The sequence below is a fragment of the Rhinoderma darwinii genome, chromosome 8 (assembly GCF_050947455.1).
Source record: "Rhinoderma darwinii isolate aRhiDar2 chromosome 8, aRhiDar2.hap1, whole genome shotgun sequence".
In the NCBI taxonomy this organism is placed as follows: Eukaryota; Metazoa; Chordata; class Amphibia; order Anura; family Rhinodermatidae; genus Rhinoderma; species Rhinoderma darwinii.
Window position 1 is genome coordinate 101904166 of NC_134694.1, and position 21304 is coordinate 101925469.

At 43.4% G+C, this 21304-nt stretch overlaps 1 protein-coding gene across 4 annotated transcripts; it reads left to right on the forward strand.

The window, feature by feature from the left end:
- The first annotated feature begins 920 nt into the window (after positions 1 to 920).
- On the forward strand, positions 921 to 20451 carry CCDC61 (coiled-coil domain containing 61). Of its 4 annotated transcripts, none has more exons than XM_075836034.1 (14): positions 921 to 1063; positions 1667 to 1823; positions 4782 to 4864; positions 6240 to 6400; positions 8368 to 8520; positions 8604 to 8814; positions 9973 to 10055; positions 10145 to 10338; positions 12672 to 12750; positions 14373 to 14431; positions 17423 to 17498; positions 17666 to 17735; positions 17872 to 17944; positions 19663 to 20451. In XM_075836034.1, exons 2-14 carry the CDS (start codon positions 1676 to 1678, stop codon positions 19755 to 19757), a joined length of 1485 nt encoding a protein of 494 aa, XP_075692149.1. In that variant the 5' UTR covers positions 921 to 1063; positions 1667 to 1675; the 3' UTR covers positions 19758 to 20451. The 4 variants fall into 4 exon arrangements, with proteins under 4 accessions (XP_075692149.1, XP_075692148.1, XP_075692150.1 ...); XM_075836033.1 differs by lacking the exon at positions 921 to 1063 and adding an exon at positions 1074 to 1159; XM_075836035.1 differs by lacking the exon at positions 921 to 1063 and adding an exon at positions 1199 to 1555.
- The last annotated feature ends 853 nt before the right edge of the window (positions 20452 to 21304 follow it).

Genomic DNA, 21304 nt, shown 5'->3' on the forward strand with positions numbered 1-21304 from the left:
CCCATATCGGACTCTTGACACAGAGCCGTGAAAAGGTGGCACTATGGCATAAGTACCCATAGTAACCGCCCAGAAAAGGCGTAGTAAATAAAGAAATCTATACCTGCATGTGGCTCGGTGGTAAACACGGTTGCCTTGCAGCACTGGGTTAGATTGTGAGGGAGTAATAAGAATCTCTATACAGTGCTGCAGAATACGTTGGCGTCATATAAGCAAAGTAACAGAAATAAAACATTGAGACGTCACGTCCCATGAGAACCATTGAATAACGCGGTCACGTACCATTACATCACTACAACCAAAACGTTACGGCAGCGAAGACATGACGCAAGTTTGTAGAATATCAGCGGCGAGGGACGGTGGATTCGACAATTTCGATGGGGAGTATATTAGACTTTCTTTTTTTTTTCCCCCACTGGATGGGCCCGTGCAGCCCCTTGGGCCTGGACTCCACGGTGTTCAAGCACACACAATTATTACGCGCGCCCGATAAATTGCATTGCGATATTGCAATATTAGCCTATGGGATCGCAGGCGTACATGTGATGTAATGCGTCCGCAATTTTACGATGGCGAAGATAGCAGCGGCAGATTTTTTTAAAATTATTGCTGCAATATTTCGACATGGAGATCAGGCCTAAATCAGTAAATATCATACATACAGCACACCCTACCAGTGCCACCTGCAGTTCTACACAACATTGATGGGTACAGCCGGCCCACAGCTAATAACCCTCTACCACTGTTCTAAAGAAAAGCTCGATTTCCCATAGAGCCATTTCCCGACCTTACAAAGCCTCATGGGACATGTAGTTTATCAACAAAACAGTTCCAGCTTCCCAGTACCACCTCTCCGCCGGGGCTTAGTCACGTGATTCGGGCTAGGCCTTACGGTTGGCATAGTAACACTTCCGGCACCCGATTAACGTGCAGACGCTCCAAATGGCTACTTAGAAGAGCAGATGACCCTAACGTTCTACCAATAGAAAAACAGCAATGAAAAAAGGGCGGGCTCACGGCTGACGTACATGAGGTAGAACCAATAGCGGAGCGCGGAGTGCAGGTAGGAGCAAATGGGAGCGAGGGGCGTAATTGGTGGGGAGATCGGCGGTTTAACTGACCGAGAGGCAACTGCTGAAGGAAGAGGAAAGGAAAGACGGTGAGTGTGAGGGAATTGTGTCTTCTACCGGTTATACGGCCGTTAATGCGGTGTTCTTGTATGTCTGATGGATGTGCGGCTGTGGTTACTACGTCCTTATGTTTGTTAATCCTCTCTGGCTTTTGTTGTGCGCGTTTCATTTTCTCTCTGACTTAAAGGGGATGTCCATCAAAGACAGACTTTTTCTGCTGTAACTAATAGAGGGGGTCAAGATCATGACGAGAAGATAAGTTATTGGACAACCCCTTTAAGTGATGACATTAGGTCGTTGCCATAAGAGATGTGTGTATATATATATATATATATATATATATATGTCAGTACTGTAGGAAGACGGCCACCGTTCTCCAGCGCTGTAGCGAGGGCAACTGCGCCAATACTGCCGGATAGGCGGTGGTAAGTATGGAGGAGTTCTTCCTTCTCATGATGCCTTGGGTTTCCCCGTCACTCTCTCCTTTCAATCCCTGATCTCTTATCTTCTGCTTGTCTTGACGTTTCTTTGCTCAGGATCCCGTTATGGAGGACACGGAGGTCGCAGAGGCTCGCTGTGTGTTCAGAGGTATAGAACATATTCTGCGTGTCCGTAATACAGGGGATCGGTTGGAAGTTGAGGTTGAAGATGCTCTCACCACGGACCAGTGGAGGGGGGAGTTTGATGCTGAATGTGAGTATGGCCGTCATACAGACACGCAGTCCGCACATGTACAATAGGGGAAATACATTCAGACCGGAGTGTCAAACGTCAGTCTTAAGCTAATGTGCGTCTGCGGAAAATGCGCCAAATATGCACACCACTTAAAGAGTGGCTACGCTTTTTATCAAACTTTTAATATGTCAGAGACCTCCCAAAAGTTTGGATCGGTGGATGTCCAGGTGCTGATACCCCCACCGGTGCAGAATCACTCAGCGGAGCACCCTGCACCACCGGCTGTGTGTCGCGTTCCCCGGCAATCTGAAGACGGCTTACGTAGAACATCTGTGCGCTGTCTTCAGGCGGACCATGAACGCTGATGGCCGCTGAAGTTGCAGGGTGCTCAGCTGCACCTTCGTTTTAGCAACGATGGGGGCTTCAGCACCCGGACCCCCATTGATCCAAATTTTTGATATGTCTCTCTGACATATCAAAAGTTTGAAAGGGCAGTCACTCCATAATACGTTTGGCACATCTTTGGTTGTACGTGCGACAGTAGTGCAAATCTATGCCTGCCTGATGTGCGCCATAACTTACAACCGTTTATCGCGTAAGTTATGATAAATCTGTCGTTCCGGTGGGGGGCTCCACCCCTCTGACTAAGCCCCGACCCTTTTCTCAGCACTTTCGGAAAGTGGGAGAAAAGTAAAAATTTCTAGTGTAATTAGGGTTGACCCTATATCAACCGGTGTAAAACCTTTTTGATCCACCCCCCCCCCCCCCTATGTGTCCTGCCTGCCATGCAATGCACAGAACCTCTTGAAACCGTGCCAGACCTCTTAAAAATATGACTACAAGATGTCATTACAGGAAACAATCCAGGGGGCTACGGCACCTTCTAAATGTTCACCCAAATGTTAATTTAAGGAGCTGAAATACAACGTGTGCTGTTTGTAAAGTACTTGGTCCCTCGCGGCTGGTTGGCTGAGAGGGATCAGATGACTGTGTTCTTGCCGTGGATGCGTCCATGTGACCCCATTAGGCACCTTGGCTTGATTCTACATATACTGCACAGGGTATTCTGGTTCTGATTCACTGCAAGTCTATCCAGCCAAAGGGGTGAGCGCCACAAGACCGTGGTTTAGTATTGTAGTTCCAGTATAATTCCCAATAGGGTGCATGAAAATGGGTTTTCTAATCAATCCCTTTAAGGTGTATCCCCTATTTGGAGGTACCTTTTAAAAAAATAAATATTATGGAATTGTCAGTTACCAAATGTGTATTAGTTACGGATATTCACACTAAAAATCTGCAACAGCATGATATTCTAATGTATAAGTCCCATTCAGAACCTCCATGGATTGGAGGGCATGCTGCCGGTTCTAGTCTTTACAATCCACAAATAGAGCAGGACAGCCTTAGGGTATGTGCACACACACTAATTACGTCAGTGCAGGGAGCCGGGCTCCTAGCATCATAGTTATGTACGACGCTAGTAGTCCCTGCCTCGCTGCAGGACAACTGTCCCGTACTGTAATCATGTTTTCATTACAGGACTGTAGTTCCACGGAGAGGCAGGGACTCCTAGCATCGTACATAAGTATGATGCTAGGAGCCCGGCTCCCTGCACTGTGTTCGGTCCACTACTTGCGGCCGAAATACGTCCGTCAATTACGGATGTAATTAGTGTGTGTGCACATACCCTTAGAATTTCAATTCCCATTCCTGCACGTTGCAGTTTGTCAGCAGTGCATGGCTGTTTGTGACAGTTTATTATATAGATTTTAATCTACATCAAATTTGCAGATTATAGGCTGCTGCTATTTTCCACTTTTAGGCCCTGTTCACACAGAGTTTTTTTGCAGGCAGAAAATTCTGCCTCAAAATTCCGTCTGGAATTTTAAGGCAGATTTTGATCTGCCTGCTCCCCGTTTGCTGTTTTTTTGCCCGCGGCCATTGAGCGCCGTGGGCAAAAAGCCACGAAATACGCTTTCTCTGCCTCCCATTGATGTCAATGGGAGGTCAGATGTAAGCACCCGAAGATAGGGCATGTCGATTCTTTTTCCTGCAAGACGGTATTTCCGTTCGCGGGAAAAATATCTCCTCCGCCTCCCATTGAAATCAATGGGAGGCATTTTCGGCACTTTTTTGGTGCGTTTTCCGACACGGTTTCTGTCTAAAAAAAAAAAAACCCTGTGTGAACAGGGCCTTAGGGTAGAGACACACTATGTGGAAACACTGCAGATTTTCTGCAATGGATTTCATTGCGTAAAATCTGCAGCGTAAAATAGTAGCAGCAGTGTGGGTGAAAAAATCAGCCGAAAAAACATTCATACATTGACCTGCTGTGGAGTTTTTTTAAGCTGCATCATGTCGATTTATGTTGCGGAATTGCTACTATTCTGTTGCCGGTTTTCCCCATTGAATTCAATGGCGAGGTAAAATCCACAACGAAGAGCTATGTTTTGTGGCAGAAACCCTCAAAATTAGCGAATGAAAAAAAATAAAAAGAGGTATTTTTTATTTCAAATTTATAAGCGTTCATACTTACCGCTCTGACGTAGTCCTAGTGATGCAATCCTCTCTTCTGAGCGCAGCCCGGCCTCCTGGGATGACTTTTTATCCCACGTGACTGCTGCAGCCAATCACAGACTGGTCACACGTACCACAGCGTCATCCCAGGAGGCCGGTCTACGCTCAGACAAAAGGGCTGTGTCGCCATGACTACTGCTGGGTAAGTACAAGGTTTTTTAAATTTTACATTCCTGCAGGATTTCCGCATAGCACATGCCGCCCCCAAAAAAAACACGGCAATTTGGTGCGGTTTTTCAGTCAGAACTCCCTACAGCTACCAGGCGGATATGCTGTGTAGTTTTTCTACGCTTCGTGTTCGTACCCTGAAATGGACCAAATTCTACAAATGGACTATATTAGGGAATTGCCTTACTTGAAATGTATCTTATGGTCTCTTTATCTCCTTTCTGTTGTCAGTTATAGAAGACCTCACTCATAAGACAGGAAACTTTAAGCAATATTCCATCTTTTGCAATATGCTGAACTCCGCTCTCACTCAGGTAACTTATCGGCACTTTTATAACAAAGATTCTCATCTGTTCATAAGTAAATGGTTAATGATGTGCTTGTGTGAATGTGAGGATATGTTCACACGGCAGCCTCCGTTATGGCTATGTCAGGAGAAAACCGCTCCGACATTTCAGACGTAACGGCATGTGCAGGCGCTTTTCACTGCGTCCATTACGGACGTAATTGGAGCTGGTTTTCTATGGTGTCAATGGAAAACTGCTCCAATTCCGTCTGAAGAAGTGACAGGCACTTCTTTGACGCAGGCGTCTTTTTTTTTTTTTACGCGCCGTCTTTTGACAGACGCTTTGGTGCCGTATTTTCGGACGTAATTCGGGGCTAAAACGCCTGAATTACGTCCGTAAATAGGGTGTGTGAACCCAGCCTAAGAAGGTACAATGGCATTCCTTATAATCCAGCAAAGAGCTTCAATGTAATGTGGAGATTCACAAGACCAGAGGGCTAAAGGGGTACTCTGGGAGTTAATCATTAATGGCCTATCCTTATGAAAGGTAATCAAATGTTTGATTGGTGAGGGTCCAACATCCGGGACCCGTTCCAATGCGCACAAACAATGGCACTGGGCCTGGTACTGCAACTCGTCCCGTTAATTGTACTGATCGGAGGGGTCCTGGAGGTCGGGATCCCACAGTCTCACAGAAGTGCTTTAAGGCTGAGCAAAGATCGGCACATTTTACATACTTGTCACTGACTGTCTGATGATCTCGCAGTCATCAAGTTCCATTGATGCCAAATTAAAGGAATGTTGCTGTATATTGTTAAAGCTTTTTAGGCACAAAGCTTGTCGGTCTTGTCACAATACACCCATGGATTGTACCTCTACTAATAAGGTGCAGGCTATGAATCATCTTTTTGGTTCTTCCATGGTCGTTGTGGTTTCAAACACTAACAAGAACCGCTCTTACAGCTGGTTGTTTGGAACTCTTTTGGATGCCACAAGCCCTGTATATCTAGAACTCCGCTGTAAGTGCGTTCCTCTATGAACTAAATCCTAAATGTTTCTTTAAAACGCCAAATTGTAGAGAATATTCCATCTGTGGTCTAACCAGTGATTTATATAGAGGTAATACTATGTTCTTGTCATGTACAGCTAAGCCTCTTTTGATGCATCCAATTATTTTACTTGCCTTGGCAGCAGCCACCTGACGCTGGCTGCTAAAGTGACACTGGTCACCAATATACCAGGGTGACTAGATTAATTGTAAATGACCTGAAGTAGTTTATTTTGAATTGATAAAATTTCTGTCGTCGTGACTGAAAATGAATCTGGCAGTGGATTCACCATTAATTTATGTACTAGTTACTATGGATTTTACTAAGAAAACTACTTTCTTATCGTCCACCTAGAGCAGTGAATCCGTAACACTAGACCTCTTGACCTATGCTGACCTGGAGTTACTTCGGCACAGGAAAGCTGGAGGAGCGCAACGTCCAGCTCCCCCGGCCAGAACCTCTTCGCTTAGTTCGAAGCGATACTTGATACTTATCTACTCGGTGGAATTCGACAGGTAAATCTCGTTTATAAATATTTATTTGCTACTTGTTCCTCCTTTTTCAATCCGATAATTTTTATTAAAATTTTCCAACAAATACAACAAACCACCCCATCCCACCCTTCCGGTGAGATCGACCAAGAAAAAATAGCAGTGTTCACAATTTACGCCGCATGGGGCTAGGAGGCTTATACATCCATGGAAAATATAGCAATACATTAATGCGTAATATATCCTACACGGATATAGAGGTAGATAGAAACCATAGAGCCCTAGGATATCCAATGAGCCATAAACCCTTCACCCAGTGTTCTTCTCAAGAACCATATGAGACACCTAAGAAAGGGAGGTAAGTAACGGAATACCTAATACTCTGTCACAACAGCGCAGCATTGGCCAGGACAGTAGTGTTTAACCAGGGAGCCCACAATTTCTTGAAATGGGCATAATACTTCCTCTTATAAAAAAAAAAAAAATTATATAGCCTTCTCATTGATTAGCATCATAGTCACCTTGGCTATGAATTTCTGTTTGTTGGAGAAGAGCGTATCCAATGCTGCTCAATAAATTTTTCCAAATATTTTATTAATAAAAGCTGATACACTAAGGATATAATCCCTGCAGTGTACCCGGATTGGGCAAGAGATTGCTGGAAAGATTTAAAGAGAACCTTTCACCTGCTCATACACTTGCAGCATGTAATGGGCAGGGCTGCACAAACCCTGTCTCACTATAAAACATTTTCCTTTCTTTCTCCGTTATTTAGATATCGGTGCCATTTATATTTGGCACCCGATATTTAAATAACCTCCTGAACTGTCAATGGGGCGTTTAATTGGCAAGAGGGCGTGGAACATCGCTGTCACCCTGTCCAATCGCCACCACGGAACAGAAGAGGAGAATTGGGGTATGTGCACACACACTAATTACGTCCGTAATTGACGGATGTATTTCGGCCGCAAGTACCGGACCGAACACAGTGCAGGGAGCCGGGCTCCTAGCATCATACTTATGTACGATGCTAGGAGTCCCTGCCTCGCTGCAGGACAACTGTCCCGTACTGAAAACATGATTACAGTACGGGACAGTAGTTCCACGGAGAGACAGGGACTCCTAGCATCGTACATAAGTATGATGCTAGGAGCCCGGCTCCCTGCACTGTGTTCGGTCCGGGACTTGCGGCCGAAATACGTCCGTCAATTACGGACGTAATTAGTGTGTGTGCACATACCCTTAGAATGTGAATTCTTTTTCTGTTCCATGGCGGCGGGAGTATCTTCGGCAGTGGCATCGGAGCTGTGCGTGCACGCGCACGCTCTCACTCACTCTATAGCTCTCGGCAGACAAGGACAAGACTGATCTCTCGCGAGAGATCACACAGTCTTGTTCAGCTTGTCTGCCGATGGCTAAGGAGTGAGAGCCTGCGCGTGCACACGCTCCCCTCTCTCCAGCTTCTGCTGTGACGCTGTCCGTAGCTGATTGGACAGTGTCACAGCGATGTTACATGCCCCCTTGCCAATTACACTCCCCATGGACCGTTCAGTTATTTAAATATTGGGCCCAAAATATAACAGCACCAATATCTAAATAACCGAGGAAGATAGGGAAAAAAAAGTGTAAAGTGCCCCAGGGTTTGTACAGCGCTCCCCATTACATGCTGCACGTGTATGGGGTGGTGACCGGTTCTCTTTAAAATCTGACCCAATTTAAAAGTTGTGAACCCCGCCGACTTCCAGTATTCTGAGCCATCTAATCTAACAAACTGAGGGAGAGTCTGATTCTCCCACAGAGGTGTATACTCTGTATACCCAGTTATCCACCGCAGTTGTTTGTTTCCCCCCACGTTTTGTGAATAAGAATTAACGTTGGTACTCCAAGGGCCTATCCAAAGGGTCAACCGGAAGCAATGCCGACATGTGCCGAATAATGGTAAGTCCAGAGAGACAGCCAAACTCTTTGCTCATGTAAATATGTTTTTACAGGATACATTATCCCCTACCTCTTCCCTATGTCGGCAAACCAGACCCTGTCTACTTAAGACAAGTGATTCGAGGATTGAAGGACGAGCTGGCTGCTCTGAAACCAGCACCAGCTGAGGAGAGCAGGGAGGCTGAGATCCGACGACTGCGGGAAGAGTAAGTAGCTCCTTCTTTTCTATGACATCCCAATATCCTCCATCAAATATTAAGATTTCTGTATTGTTGTCTTGAATTACCAGGCTCCAACAGGTGACACAGGAAAAACAAGAGGCTGATCTTGCATTACAGAGGCTGCAGGATCTGGAAATGCCCAACGGTAAAGAAGCGAGTCACATACGTATCCTGAAGAGAGCTGTTCAGACTTTGGAGTTAGAGCTACAGAAAGAGAGGAGCAGGAGTCAGCGACAGACCAGCAAGAGGAAGGAGGAAAGTAGGCAATTAATGGAGCAGGTAAGACCAATGTAAATCAAGTGTTTCATTAGATACCAAAGCAAAATTCTAGAAATATTGGAGCAAATTTATCAATGTATTAACACCTGTATTTTGGCGTTAATGCGTTAAAGGGGTTTGCCCATGAGGTACATCTATGTCATATTCACAGAATATGTCTTAAACATCAGATAGATGTGGGTCCCACCTCTGGGACCTGCACTTATCTCTAGAACGGGGCCCCCTATATTCCGTTCTACCATTCTCTGTTCCCACTGCCATTTGTAATTTCCAACCATGTAATCAGAAAACATTGCTACGCTGCTTCCGTAACTGCCATTCACTCTTATTGGGGTTACTGAAACAGCGGAGTTCTGTGAGCTACGCTGTTTTCTGATTACATGGTTGGAAATTACAAGTGGCAGCGGGAACAGAGAAAGGTAGAACGGGGTTTGGGGGGCCCCGTTCTAGAGATTGATGCGGGTCTCAGAGGTGGGAGCCGCATCCATCTGACATTTATGGCATATCCTGTGAATATTCCATAAATGTCCCTGATTGGCAAATCCCTTTTAAATAATATGGGGATCTGGGCAAATGTATCTATAAAACCTGTGTGCTACGCTTTCTAACACGTTGGAAAAAGTGGGTAATGCTTTAGTCTTGCCAAACACAATCCATTTTTTAAAGTTCTCTGACACGTATGTTAATTGACATTGGGGTTCAGAGACTACTCCTTCCAGAATGTGGCCACTGGGGCGATCATCTGATCGTCCTGATCCCGGCATACTACTGATTTTGCTGGAGAAAGCTGCGGCCAGCCAGGAATTTACCCTGTGCGGCCGCTGAAGGTGAAATGTAGTATTACATAGCGGCCATAAAGATGACCGGCCGTCCTTGTCATACAAGGATGGCTCAGGTGCGCCGGAGTGGGAGCCGCTCATTCAGAGTGCCTCGGTTCGGGCTTGCAGGGGCGTGTATATTAATACTGTGAAAAAATAATGGAATCTCCTGCTTTAATGCCTTGTGATAATGGGATTCTGTGGATTTAGATCAGCAAATACATCAATGTCTCCGCATATACACAAAACTGCAAACATTTTGAGCTCGGTCAGAAGTAGATGGAGATGTATTCAGGTTCACGCAATGTTTTCATGACAACACTGAACTGTTTTACTACAGCTGGAAGAATTACGAGCGATGGAGCGGACCCTTCGTCTAAAAGTAAAAAGTCTAAGCACGGAGCTGGCAATGTACAAGAGAGGGTAAGGGGGAGAGGTTCTATATTTGTACCATGTACCTCTTTTAGATAAAGTATAACATAATGAAAGACGTCTTTTGTTCTTCTTTACAGGCGTGTGACACCTACCGGACCCTCCCCACAGAGTCGCTCCAGCTCTGCTGGTCGAGGGCCTATTCATCGTAGTTCATCCAGGGGAGAGACGGCAACAAGAAGAGAGAGGTCCACATCACGGGAAAGAAGCGCAATTACCTCCCGAGAGGGAAGGGGCCCCACTAGGCAGCCAAGACTATCCCCTTCCCCTGTGGGTGAGTGGCAGCTCTTGCCCTATGATGCACATGCGATATATATATATATATATAATCTCTCTCTAAACTCTCCTATCAAGTCGTACATTAAAGAGGTATTAGCATTTAAGTCCTATCCACACGATATGCCGTAAATAGGAATATGGGATACACGGCGGCCACTGTCTACATAGAATTTAATGGAGACTTGGCCAAACGCGTCTCTCTCCGTTGCAGTGGGGGTTCTAGACAGAGCTGAGAAGAGTTCAGCACTTTCCGTATATACCATAGACTTGTCCAGTGAATTCTAAGGTGGCAGCGGCTACCCAGAATATTATTCTTCCAATAGGTGATTTTTCTGTTCTGTTCTGTTTTTTATTTTTCTCCACCTGCTGCAGCTCCTATGGTAGCATTAGAGAAGAGATTTTGACGCAAAGCTAAAATCAAGAGTGTTACATCTCTGGAATTAAAGAATATGATTTCCCAAAAAAGGGCCTAGCAGCCATGTTTGTTTGTCTTGTGCTAAACAGATGACGGAACATTAACCCCTTAAGGTCCGAGCCATTTTTTGATTTTTAGTTTTTCACTCCCCGCCTTCCAAGAGTCATAACTCCTTTGTTTTTCCGTCAAGGTGTGCAGGCTTATATTTTGCGGGACGAGTTGTAGTTTCTTATGGCACCATTTAAAGTACCATATAATGTACTGGGAAGCTGCAAAAAAAAATCTTCTGTTTTTCGGGTTTCGTTTTTACGGCTTTCACTGTGCGGTAAAAACAACAACTTAGTTTTCACGTGTACTACTGCATTGTTGTTTCTGCTGCTTACCTTATGTTCTTTTAGTTTTTCTGCTATTGATCTGGTACAAATGTTCATCTATGACCACGAAATGTGCACTGATTGATGTATTGTACCTATTTCGTTGGAATAATTATAAAACAAAAAATTTGTTCATAAAAATGACGTAAAAAAAAACCAACTTTATTCGGTGGCACAATACGATTACGGAGATATCAAAATTATATAGATTTTTTTTTATATTTTACTACATTAAAAAAAATTAGCTTTGCTTCACCAGTTTATAAGAGCCATAACTTTTTTTTTTATTTTTCCGTGCATTGAGCGGTGTGAGGGCTTATTTTATGCGGTACGAGCTGTAGTTTTTATTTGTACCATTTGTTGGTACATACGACTTTTTGATATCTATTTTTTTTTTTTTTTTTTGCAGCTTAGTTGACCAAAAAACAGCGATTTGGGCGGTCTACATTTTTTATTTTTACTGCGTTCACCCTGTGCATTAAATAATGCTATATTGTAATAGTTCAGACTTTTACGGACACAGCGGTACCAAATTTTGTTTATTTTTTACATTGCTTTAGAGGAAAAATGGGCAAAAAGGTTGGTTGTTGTTTTTGTTTTTTTAACTTATTTATATATATATTTTTCACTACTAAAAACCTTTATTTCACACACTTTATTAGCCCCCTAGGGGATTTGAACCAGCGATCGTTCGATAGCTGGTACAATTCACTGCAATACTAATGTATTGCAGTATATTGTCACTCTTACAGGCCTCTGTTAAGCCCTGCCCACAGGTAGAAGGCAGTCCTGGGGTCCTTCATTAGGCCCCTGGGCTGCCATGTCAACCCTCGTCAACTTAATCTCGTTGTGGGGGGGGGGGGGGCGCGCATGAGCTGTCGGAGCAGGGGCGCCCCCCCTTTTTCTATCGCCTCAGATGCCTCGGTCGTGATTGACGGGTTGATCGCTGTTCCCGGCCGTTAATGCCGAGGGTCGGCTGTAATACAGCCGACACCCGCAGTGTATGGAGCGCGCTCAATACTTCTTCCCCTGCACTAGGACGTACCGGTGCGTCCTGGTCCGTGAAGGGGTTAATGATCGGTCAGGGAAAAAGCCATAATGTATGCTTTGTATTCAGTCATATTTGGACCGTGTTTATGCTGCTTTTTTTTTTTAGCTGTCTTCTCATGTGCTGCATCTGATGACCGGAAAACAATAGACTGGACTTTAGGGAGCTCATACATAAACAATGGGCTTCTTGTTGATGAACACAAGATCTTTGAATGCAAGAGTTAGACGGAATAATAAAGCTGTACTCCATTTAAGAAAGTTTAAAAACTTTTTTTTTTGCAAAATGACTTCTTTTGGCCCTTAATATAAAACCAGAAGTTGGTACGTTTATTTTATTACTCAACAAAAGTTTTTGGAATGCTCTTCATGTATAAATTAATTGCAGTCCGCTAACATTGCTGCTTTTTCTGGATGCAAAAGCATCATCCTCTTTTCTAAAAAAACCAGAATGTAATTTTATTTTTTTATTTCCTGTAAAATTCCTCTTAGCCATCCGACCACCACGATTTGATCCAACAGCCTATGTCCGAGACAAGGAACTTAGGAAGAAAGATGTGGACTCGAAAAAGTAAGTGAATACTTGCTACCCTACACTATTTCTGCTAAAATGAAGGTTTGTTTGGCACTAAAAATTTTATTTTTGTATAGCATACAGAGGGCCTAAATAAATAAAATACTTTTTTTTTTTTTTCTTTGCAAATTTTAAGTTCAATTTTCACTTTTTCTGGATGGCACTTTAGAAAAATTCTAAATTGGGGCCCAGCGGGCGTTCCCATTCACCGTCCCACCACCGTAAACTGCATTGTGGCACATACTACACACTCTCCACCTCCCCGCTGCCGTGACATTTTTCTCTTCTACTGAAGCAGCAACTTCTTCCTACACACCACACCTCGCACCCCTCTAGGCTGTAATGTCTCCTCAGTCCTTCCTTTCTGCCTGCTACCCTTGAGATGGTTCTTCTCAGACCCTGCAGCTTGCTGTGTGAAACATCTGGGAGATGATGCAGGTGTAGGATCAGTAACTATCAAGTCTGTGTGTTTGGAGCCTATGGGTTGCGTCTACTAATTGAACCTGACTACACAGGAGACTGTTTGTAGTCAGGACGCACTAGATAACCACAAAATCTTGTACACCAGTTCACCCAGGAGTGAAACTGAACTAAGAAGGCAAGGGCGGAGATGTACGACCTGTGCAGCTGGGAGCCCACTGCTACTTTAAAAGAATAATGGGACCCTCTACTGTCCATTAGATTGCATGAAAGGGACTACATTAATGATTTTGATCCATCGCTTACTTTTTGATAAGCAGACTGGTGAAGGATTTTCTGGAGAAACATAAAGCAGGTGCTTGGTGATTAGAGTCGGAAAGATAGGGGCCCGTAAGCTGTTCTACACAGGGGCCCTGTGTTGTCTGTGTCCACACCTGTAAAAAGGCAAAATAATGTTTGTGGTCGTTTTGTTTGAAAGTCCTCTGTAATATACGAGGTTAATACATGGTAAGGTTAGGAGAATATCCGGTAATTCCTATATTTCTTAAAGCGGTTTTCCCATAATCATTATTTATCACCTATCCACAGGATAGGTGTTGGCTAGGGGTTCGACTGCTGGGCCCCCTACCGATCCTGATAACGGGCTTACCTTGCCGTTCCTGGGAGCCCCGTAGGAGTGGAGCGGTAGTGCACATGCTCCACCACCGATCTATTCATTTCTATGGGGCTGCAGAGTGCTATCTTCAGGAGCCCCATAGAAATGAATGGAGTGGTGGCCAAGCATGCGCAGTACCGCTCCATGTGGCCCCCAGGAATGCCTCGGTAAGCTCATGATCAGTAGGGGTCCCATCGGTCAGACGCCCACCGATCAGATATTTATCACCTATCCTGTGGATAGGGGATAAATATTGATTATGGGAAAACCCCTTTAATACGGTGTTCTGATGTTTTTAGCACAGAACTGCAAAAAAAGGTGTGATTTTGACGAGAATATAAGCCGCCTCTTTGTCAACCTATCAAAATACAAGCTTTTCCGAAAGTCTGTGCTCTTTCATTCACTGGGGAATTTGCAGTATATCAGCAGAAATCTGAAATAGCCATCTGTACTGATTCTTCTTGTTGGAACCGTAGGTGAACCAATGTTTTATGCTTCATAAATAGTATAGTGTGGATAATGTGGTGGCTTTTTTTTCTTTTAGATGTCGACGGGTTTCCAGTTCTCCCTCCAGTCTGAGGGACCAGAGACGCAGCTCATCAGGTAAGCCATAAAACAGGCTACACATGTTTGCGTACCAATGTACAGGCCCTTCAGACTCCTTTTTTTATTTATTTATTTTTTTTAAACATTTTTATTTTTTTTTATATCCACGATGCCTAAAAATACATGCAAAATGGAGGGTAAGGCTATGTTCACACTTGTCGGTCCTTTTCAGTCAGGTCTCTATATTGCTTTTCGGCAATCAGTGTAGGAGTAGTATTCTGCTATATTGTATGCAGTAAGAAACAAAAAAACCTCACAGACCCATTATAATCCAGCAAGAGGCAAAAAAAACAAATTGGTTGTATCCATTATGGATTTTGTATTGATTTTATTACATGTTTCTTATATAATGCCGACATAATCTGCAGCGCAGCATAGAAGTTGTCGTCGTTCACATTTAGTCCGTCACAATCTAAGAAATTGTGTGTAACCGTTTCATTGTACAGACAGTCACAGCATCAATGTAGACAGTAATTACACATACCGCAAGAGAACCGAGTAGACCTAACTCGACATGCAGTAATGCGTCCCCAATGACAAAACAATGGTAGCGGCTCACATCAATGACTTATCTTATTAACCTACACCCAATACGGATCTTTGAATGTGGGGTGTAGATAGGCCGGGGGTATCTATTTATGGTCCCCATACTCTTTCAAACTTGGCGTCTGCTTTCTCCCCCCTTTTCTAATCTAGTGATGTTATTCTTTTTGGCAACGAATTCAGTTCTTGTCGGCGGGGAGGACTGTATCCAATGTTGGGCAATTTTAGCTTTTTAGCCTGGTACAACATTTTAAGTATTCTAACAGAAATTCCCTCAATAATGTCCGTTCCCTCCAGCATCCCCAAGACACGGGTTCTAGGATTTGCCTGAATCGTGAAACCATACACTCTGTCAATTAAAGCTAGTACTTCATTCCAGAAAGGTCCCAGCGAGGTACACTCCCACATCATGTGTAGGAGACGGGCATCATCAATGTCGCATCGAGGACGCTTGGCACCCCCTCTAAATCCAGATAGGTCCCACATCTGCCTCCCATTTCGCACGTACATGTAGGGAAAGTTTTTTTATTTTATGAATCCAGCAGATGTCTATATATCGCTGAAACAACTCTCTTCGTGGTACCCTGCAAGATGATTATCTCCAGTATAGGATCAGAGGAGGTGACGACAGGGCATGGCGCAGCTGGAGGTACTGATAGAACAAGCAATGTGGCAAGTCAAATTCCTCCCGCAGCTATGTATGCCCGATTATTCCCAGAAGGAAAATCCCTCCAAGTATTTCACCAAATTTTTGTTTTTTCCATAGAGGCGTTATTTTGTTGCAGTTTGTCAAGCCCTGCAATTCGTTGAATTTATACCACACTTTGATCAATAATAGTAATGTTGGGATCACATCTGGAGGTCTGTCCTGGGCCCCAATCTCCAGAAGATATAATGGATGCCTCCCCCATGCCAAGCCAACAATTTTTCCGCTATAGAGGAACTCGTGGTCTGTCCCCACCCCTTGATCTGCTGAACCTGAGCAGCTAGGAAATAAAGCCACGGATCGGGCACTGCTAAACCTCCCTGATATTTGGCTCTCTGGAGCGTTTCCGAGCGTATTCAAATAACAGATTTGTCCCAGTTTATGAATCGTCCCGAGTATCTACCATTATCCGCAATCGGTTGCATAATCGGACGAAAAGATCTGCCTAAATCTCCCAGGAAAAGAAGCATATCCTCTGCATAGAGTTCAATACTTTCTTCTATGTCACCATACTTAAACCCAGTAACGTCCACAGAATCTCTAATCATACAAGCCAAAGAGAAAGGAGGGATAAGGGACATCCTTGACGGGTTCCCCTCCCTAGTGCAAATAACCAGGCCTGATTTTAGTTAATTTTTCTTAAATTCACTCTTGATGACAGATTTCATTTACATATTATTGTAATGCTTTGGTCATTGTCTCTTGTGGAATATTCCCTTTGTACAACCTGCTGATAGAGTAGGAAGCGACAATTGCTCTAAGAACGTTACTTGGCCATACAATCCATTCAAATGTAGGATAGACAAACCTAAGCATTAATTGTTATAATGTTGCCCCCCATGTACAAGAATATGGAACTCCACAAATAGAAGAATTAAAGGGGTTATCCGGGGACCAAAAATTGCTTTGAATTTTATAATTCATTGTGAAAGAAGTCACTTACTATTATACTTTCATTTTTAATTCTGTACTGAGTCGTTCAGTTCAAACCTGGTGAATTGGTGCCGGAAGTCCTGTAGTCTTCCTAATATTGATGACGCCCCAACACGTCCACGGCCTCATGTGAATTAGGGCTTGCTTCCTGTGCTGTTTGGGTCTGCGTGTTATCATGCGCACGACCACAAGGGGCTGTCACATTACCTATTTTTGGAGTCCCCGAGCAATGCATCAGCTGGCGCTCTGCCTGGGACTCCATTACTGCTCCTGACGTCACCGTCCATATATGGACAGTGACATCAGGAGTTTCCTATCGCTGGAGTTCCCACGCAGTGCATCACCTGATGCTCTGCCTGGGGAATCCAGCACTGCTGCCAAAATCACATGTGGACAGTGATGTCGGGAGCAGTGCTGTCGTCCCGGCAGAGCGCCGGCTGATGCTCTGCTTGGGGACTCCAGCAATAGGTAACGTGACAGCCCCTTGCGGTCATGCGCTTGATAACACACCGACACGAACAGCACCAGAAGCAAGCCATCTGTCATGTGGGGCTGTGTCGCCGCGTAATCAATATTGGGATAACTACAGGACTTCTGGCACCAATTTACCGGGTTTGAACTGAACGATTACGTACAGAATTAAAAATGAAAGTATAATAGTAAATCACTTCTTCTTACAATAAAATATAAATTCAAAGCCATTTTTGGTCCCTGGATAACCCCTTTAACGTAGAATTGGAATTACTTTTAACTTTTTGGTTCCGGGTTATATTATTACATAATAACCTATATTAATTCTCTAACAGTTGAAAGTATTCGAAGTCATCGATCATATCAAAGCTCTGGGGATGAAATGGACTATGGTGGACCTCTACGCAGCAGGTAATGGAAGCGAACACTGCTATATACTACACGCAATAAAAAAAAATAAAAAAATTTGTGGTTCTGCGCAGTCCGATTTTGACGGGCCTCATTACTATGTCTTAAACTGTGTTATTGTGTATGGAGGATTTACATGTTCTTTATTCTCTGCACTCACCATGTTACAGTGCTGAAAGAAAACCAGCAGCACGTGGACGGAAACCCTTCACCCATTCATCCTGGAACAGCCGTAATAATGTACGTTTTCAAACTACCATAACTTGCAGCTAAGTAATCCTAAACTTCCTATTGTCACGTCGCCAAACAGGCTAGAATAATCTTATTAATTTAGTTTGACAGAAGGTATTAATTTTTGTTTTCCCCTTTTCTGTAGGGAAAAAAGGATCGATTACCCCCAAAGAAGAGACTTTCCAGCACCCCAACTTATGACCGAAAAATTGAGAAAGGTATGTGCAAAAATGACAGTATTTGATTCTGTCGGTAAAGGGAAAACCCTTCCCTATTTTTCTATCTCGGCGATTCCTTGCCTCATCATTTCATCCTTGAATCCCTTTGATTGAAGATGTGCAGAGGATCTCATCAAGCTGTATTGTATGGACTTAGTAGAGAGTCTAAGTGTCCAAACACCGCTCGCTCGTCTTTCTTCGGAAAGCGAATCGGAACCTCACCCGAACGCTTTTGTTTCGTTTTAGCGATCGGTGGTGGTCGCAGTAATCTGACCCTCACTGATCAACTTATGACATGTCAAAGTTTATGGAAAGTTTAGTTACCTTTTTAGTTCTTGATGGGGGTGAGGGTCTTTTACCTAGTATCTTGGGCCTGGGCTAGACGACAACTTCTGCACTGTATTAGAAGATAACAACATCTGTTGGAGAGTTGAAAACACAAGATTGTGTAACAGCCGCATCATATGAGCTGTGTATCTCCTCTGGCTGAAATCGTAGTCTAGGCCTGGCTTCACAATTTTTATAAGCAGATCCAGGCGTTTTCTGAAGCCAGGGACATCGTTGGTGCTTTTTATTTTTTTATTTTTTTGCTTCAAAAATTGCTTTGAATTGATATTTTATTGGAAAAAGAAGTCCCTTACTAATATTCTTTAATTTTACACTTGCGAAGTTCCACTAATAAAAGCATATAAATAAAGAAAAAAAGCACGGAGCCACATAGTGTAAGTAAAACCCAGGAGTGGCAGTCAGTAAATACAAGTGAATTCTCACCAAAGGGCAGACGGATAATCGCGTTGAAATTGCTGTATGGAGTGAGTGCTGCTCCCGAGATCCCAACCGGTGAGGCCAATTGGCCACGGCAATAAAGACAATATGTGTTGAAGAAAAAGGATCAAAAACGGCGCTGCTACTCAATAAGGATGATAATGTTTATTACAATCCAGGCTACGCGTTTCAATGCCGTACCGGCATCTTCATCATATCAATGTGATACCAGTAACCGAGCTGCTATTCTGCATAAACACGTTGACATACAGCTCTGGGACTTGCTTCAGTTAGGGAAATTTTTCATGATCCTGGGTAAGAGATTCACACTTTTTTTTATACAATATATTCTATTATTATATGTTCCAGTTGGGTCCTGTTTAATGTGGTTTTGTTTTAATAATAAAAATGTCTATCAGAGTGATTCGTGCAACTTTGTATTTGCATTTTACAAAAAATTATTTTGACTTTTTGAGATACAGCTGCTTTGTATTCTGTATACAGAGCAGCTGTACCGTGCGCTGAGACCTGGATCCATCAGGTTAGCGGGACTGACGGGCTCAGTGTCAGCAGGTCCTGCGTGTCTCTGACACGCAGGAGCCACCTGTAATCTATCACATCTAAGTTATGAACTTGGATGTGATCGGTAACCGCTCGATCCTGTGTGTCAGACCTGCAGGACCTGCTGTCACTGAACCCGTCGGTGCCGCTGGCCTGATACAGGTTTCAGCGCTAGATACAGCTGCTCTGTATACAGAATATAAAGCAGCTGTATCTCAAAGTTAAAATATTTTTTTTTAATAAAAACGAATTAGAAAGTTGCACCAAACACTGATACACAAATTAAAACAAAAAATAAAAATCGCTTTCGAAGGTGTACATGGCCTTTAAATGTTGTTGTACTCCAGTATAGAACCATAAATAACGCATTTCATGTCTTTCCCCGAACCCAGAAAACCACTTTGACCCGCTTTCTGACCTTTCGGATATTGATGTTCGGCTGCAAGCGTTGCAAGATTACATGAGAAATCTGGACACACGCACCTAAAATGTCAGCTCTGGATTGGGGATCCATTTTGACAGTTTCCTGGCTACCAAGTTTTAGGACACCACAGTGAAGATGGCCGGCTGTGCCAATGGATTTCAGAAACTAAATGCATATTAAATGTGATTTTTTACTTTGCTAAACTAGACATAATCAGGAGTGACATTTTAGAGAGATAAAAAACGTGTCTGAGGCTTTTCCTTCATGCTCCACCAGTGCCGCACTACATCACCTGAAGGAGTATAGTAAAAGTATTCTCCTAAACTGAACTGTAATGCAGATACAGGACCAGCTTCACTTTTAAGGATTTTTTGCTCTGCAGTTTTTCAATCAACCGTTCACCTCATTGATATGACAGATAAGAGAGATGTGTGCACAGATCAAACCAGCCATTTGTAGGGCGGGAAATTTTGATCTGGTCATACATAACCGTGAGGTGTCAGTTTAAAGGATAACTAAACGTTCAAAAAACCTCTGACGTGTCCTAGTGACATGTCAGAAGTTTGGATTGGTGGGGGACCAAGCTCTTAGAGACTGGTGGGGGTCTCAAAGGAAGAAGCACAAGTGCTCGTGTGAGCGCTGTGTCACTTAGTTTCTGTTCGGCTTTTTACGGAAAGCTGATGTAGCAGAGTACAAACTCATAGACTTCCTATTCAGCCCGTACTCCGCTACATTGATTTCCAGATAAAGCTGAACAGAAGCAAAGCGGCTCAGCACTCACACGAGCACTTGTGCTTCTTCCTTTTTAGAGATTGGTGGGTGTCTCAGTGCTCGGACCCCCACCAATCCAAGCTTCTGACATGTCACTATGACGTGTCAGAAGTTTGTTGAACGTTTAGTTTCCATTTAATATAAATGCTAAGATTTTAGGAAATCTGAGGGACACTGCTGGGGGTGCTTCTCCATATTGTTGCTGGTTTAAGCTGCGCTACACAGACCAATAGAACGGTTTTCACCTGTCTTATATGATAAGTGATCCGTCATAAAGCCCGTTTTAGCATTTCCCCACCTGTATTATATTGATCCGATTACCATGGCAGATGAAGGGTATTCCAGGATTACCCATGTTGCGGTTGTGCTGCTTAATATTATTGCAAATAACGTTGGAGTCTTATTTAAAGTCTACTTCAGAGACAATCCCGTGATCATTGCATGCTTATATGTCTTGGTGGGTGGATGGGAGGATTTTTATATATATTTTAGATTTTATTTATTTGACTTGAATTTTAATGTTTTGAATGTGAGTTAAAAGTGAGTTGTTTTTTCAAATATATTTGTATATAATTAGATATGCTGTTTTTTTCTTTATTTCGCAAAATAACTGGTAAGGAGAATTATGAATATAATGTGAGTGCAAATGGTATGTGTTTTGAGGTTTTTTTTTTTGCAGTAAGGCCATGTTCACACGGTCAGGATTTAGACATGGATTTCACGATTTATGGCAAACAGCTGTGAACATGCCATAAGTAAAGTACTAGGCCGGGTCCAGGCGCGGTGGTTTTGTGCTGCAGATTGCACATCGCAAATCCACAAAAAATGAAAGTACAATC

Excerpts from the sequence above, each read along its gene's own strand:
- CCDC61 (XM_075836034.1), top strand. The coding sequence starts at position 1,676 with ATGGAGGACACGGAGGTCGCAGAGGCTCGCTGTGTGTTCAGAGGTATA. Across the intron at positions 4,865-6,239 it reads TGAACTCCGCTCTCACTCAG|AGCAGTGAATCCGTAACACT; the intron begins GTAACTTATCGG and ends TCGTCCACCTAG. Across the intron at positions 6,401-8,367 it reads TACTCGGTGGAATTCGACAG|GATACATTATCCCCTACCTC; the intron begins GTAAATCTCGTT and ends ATGTTTTTACAG.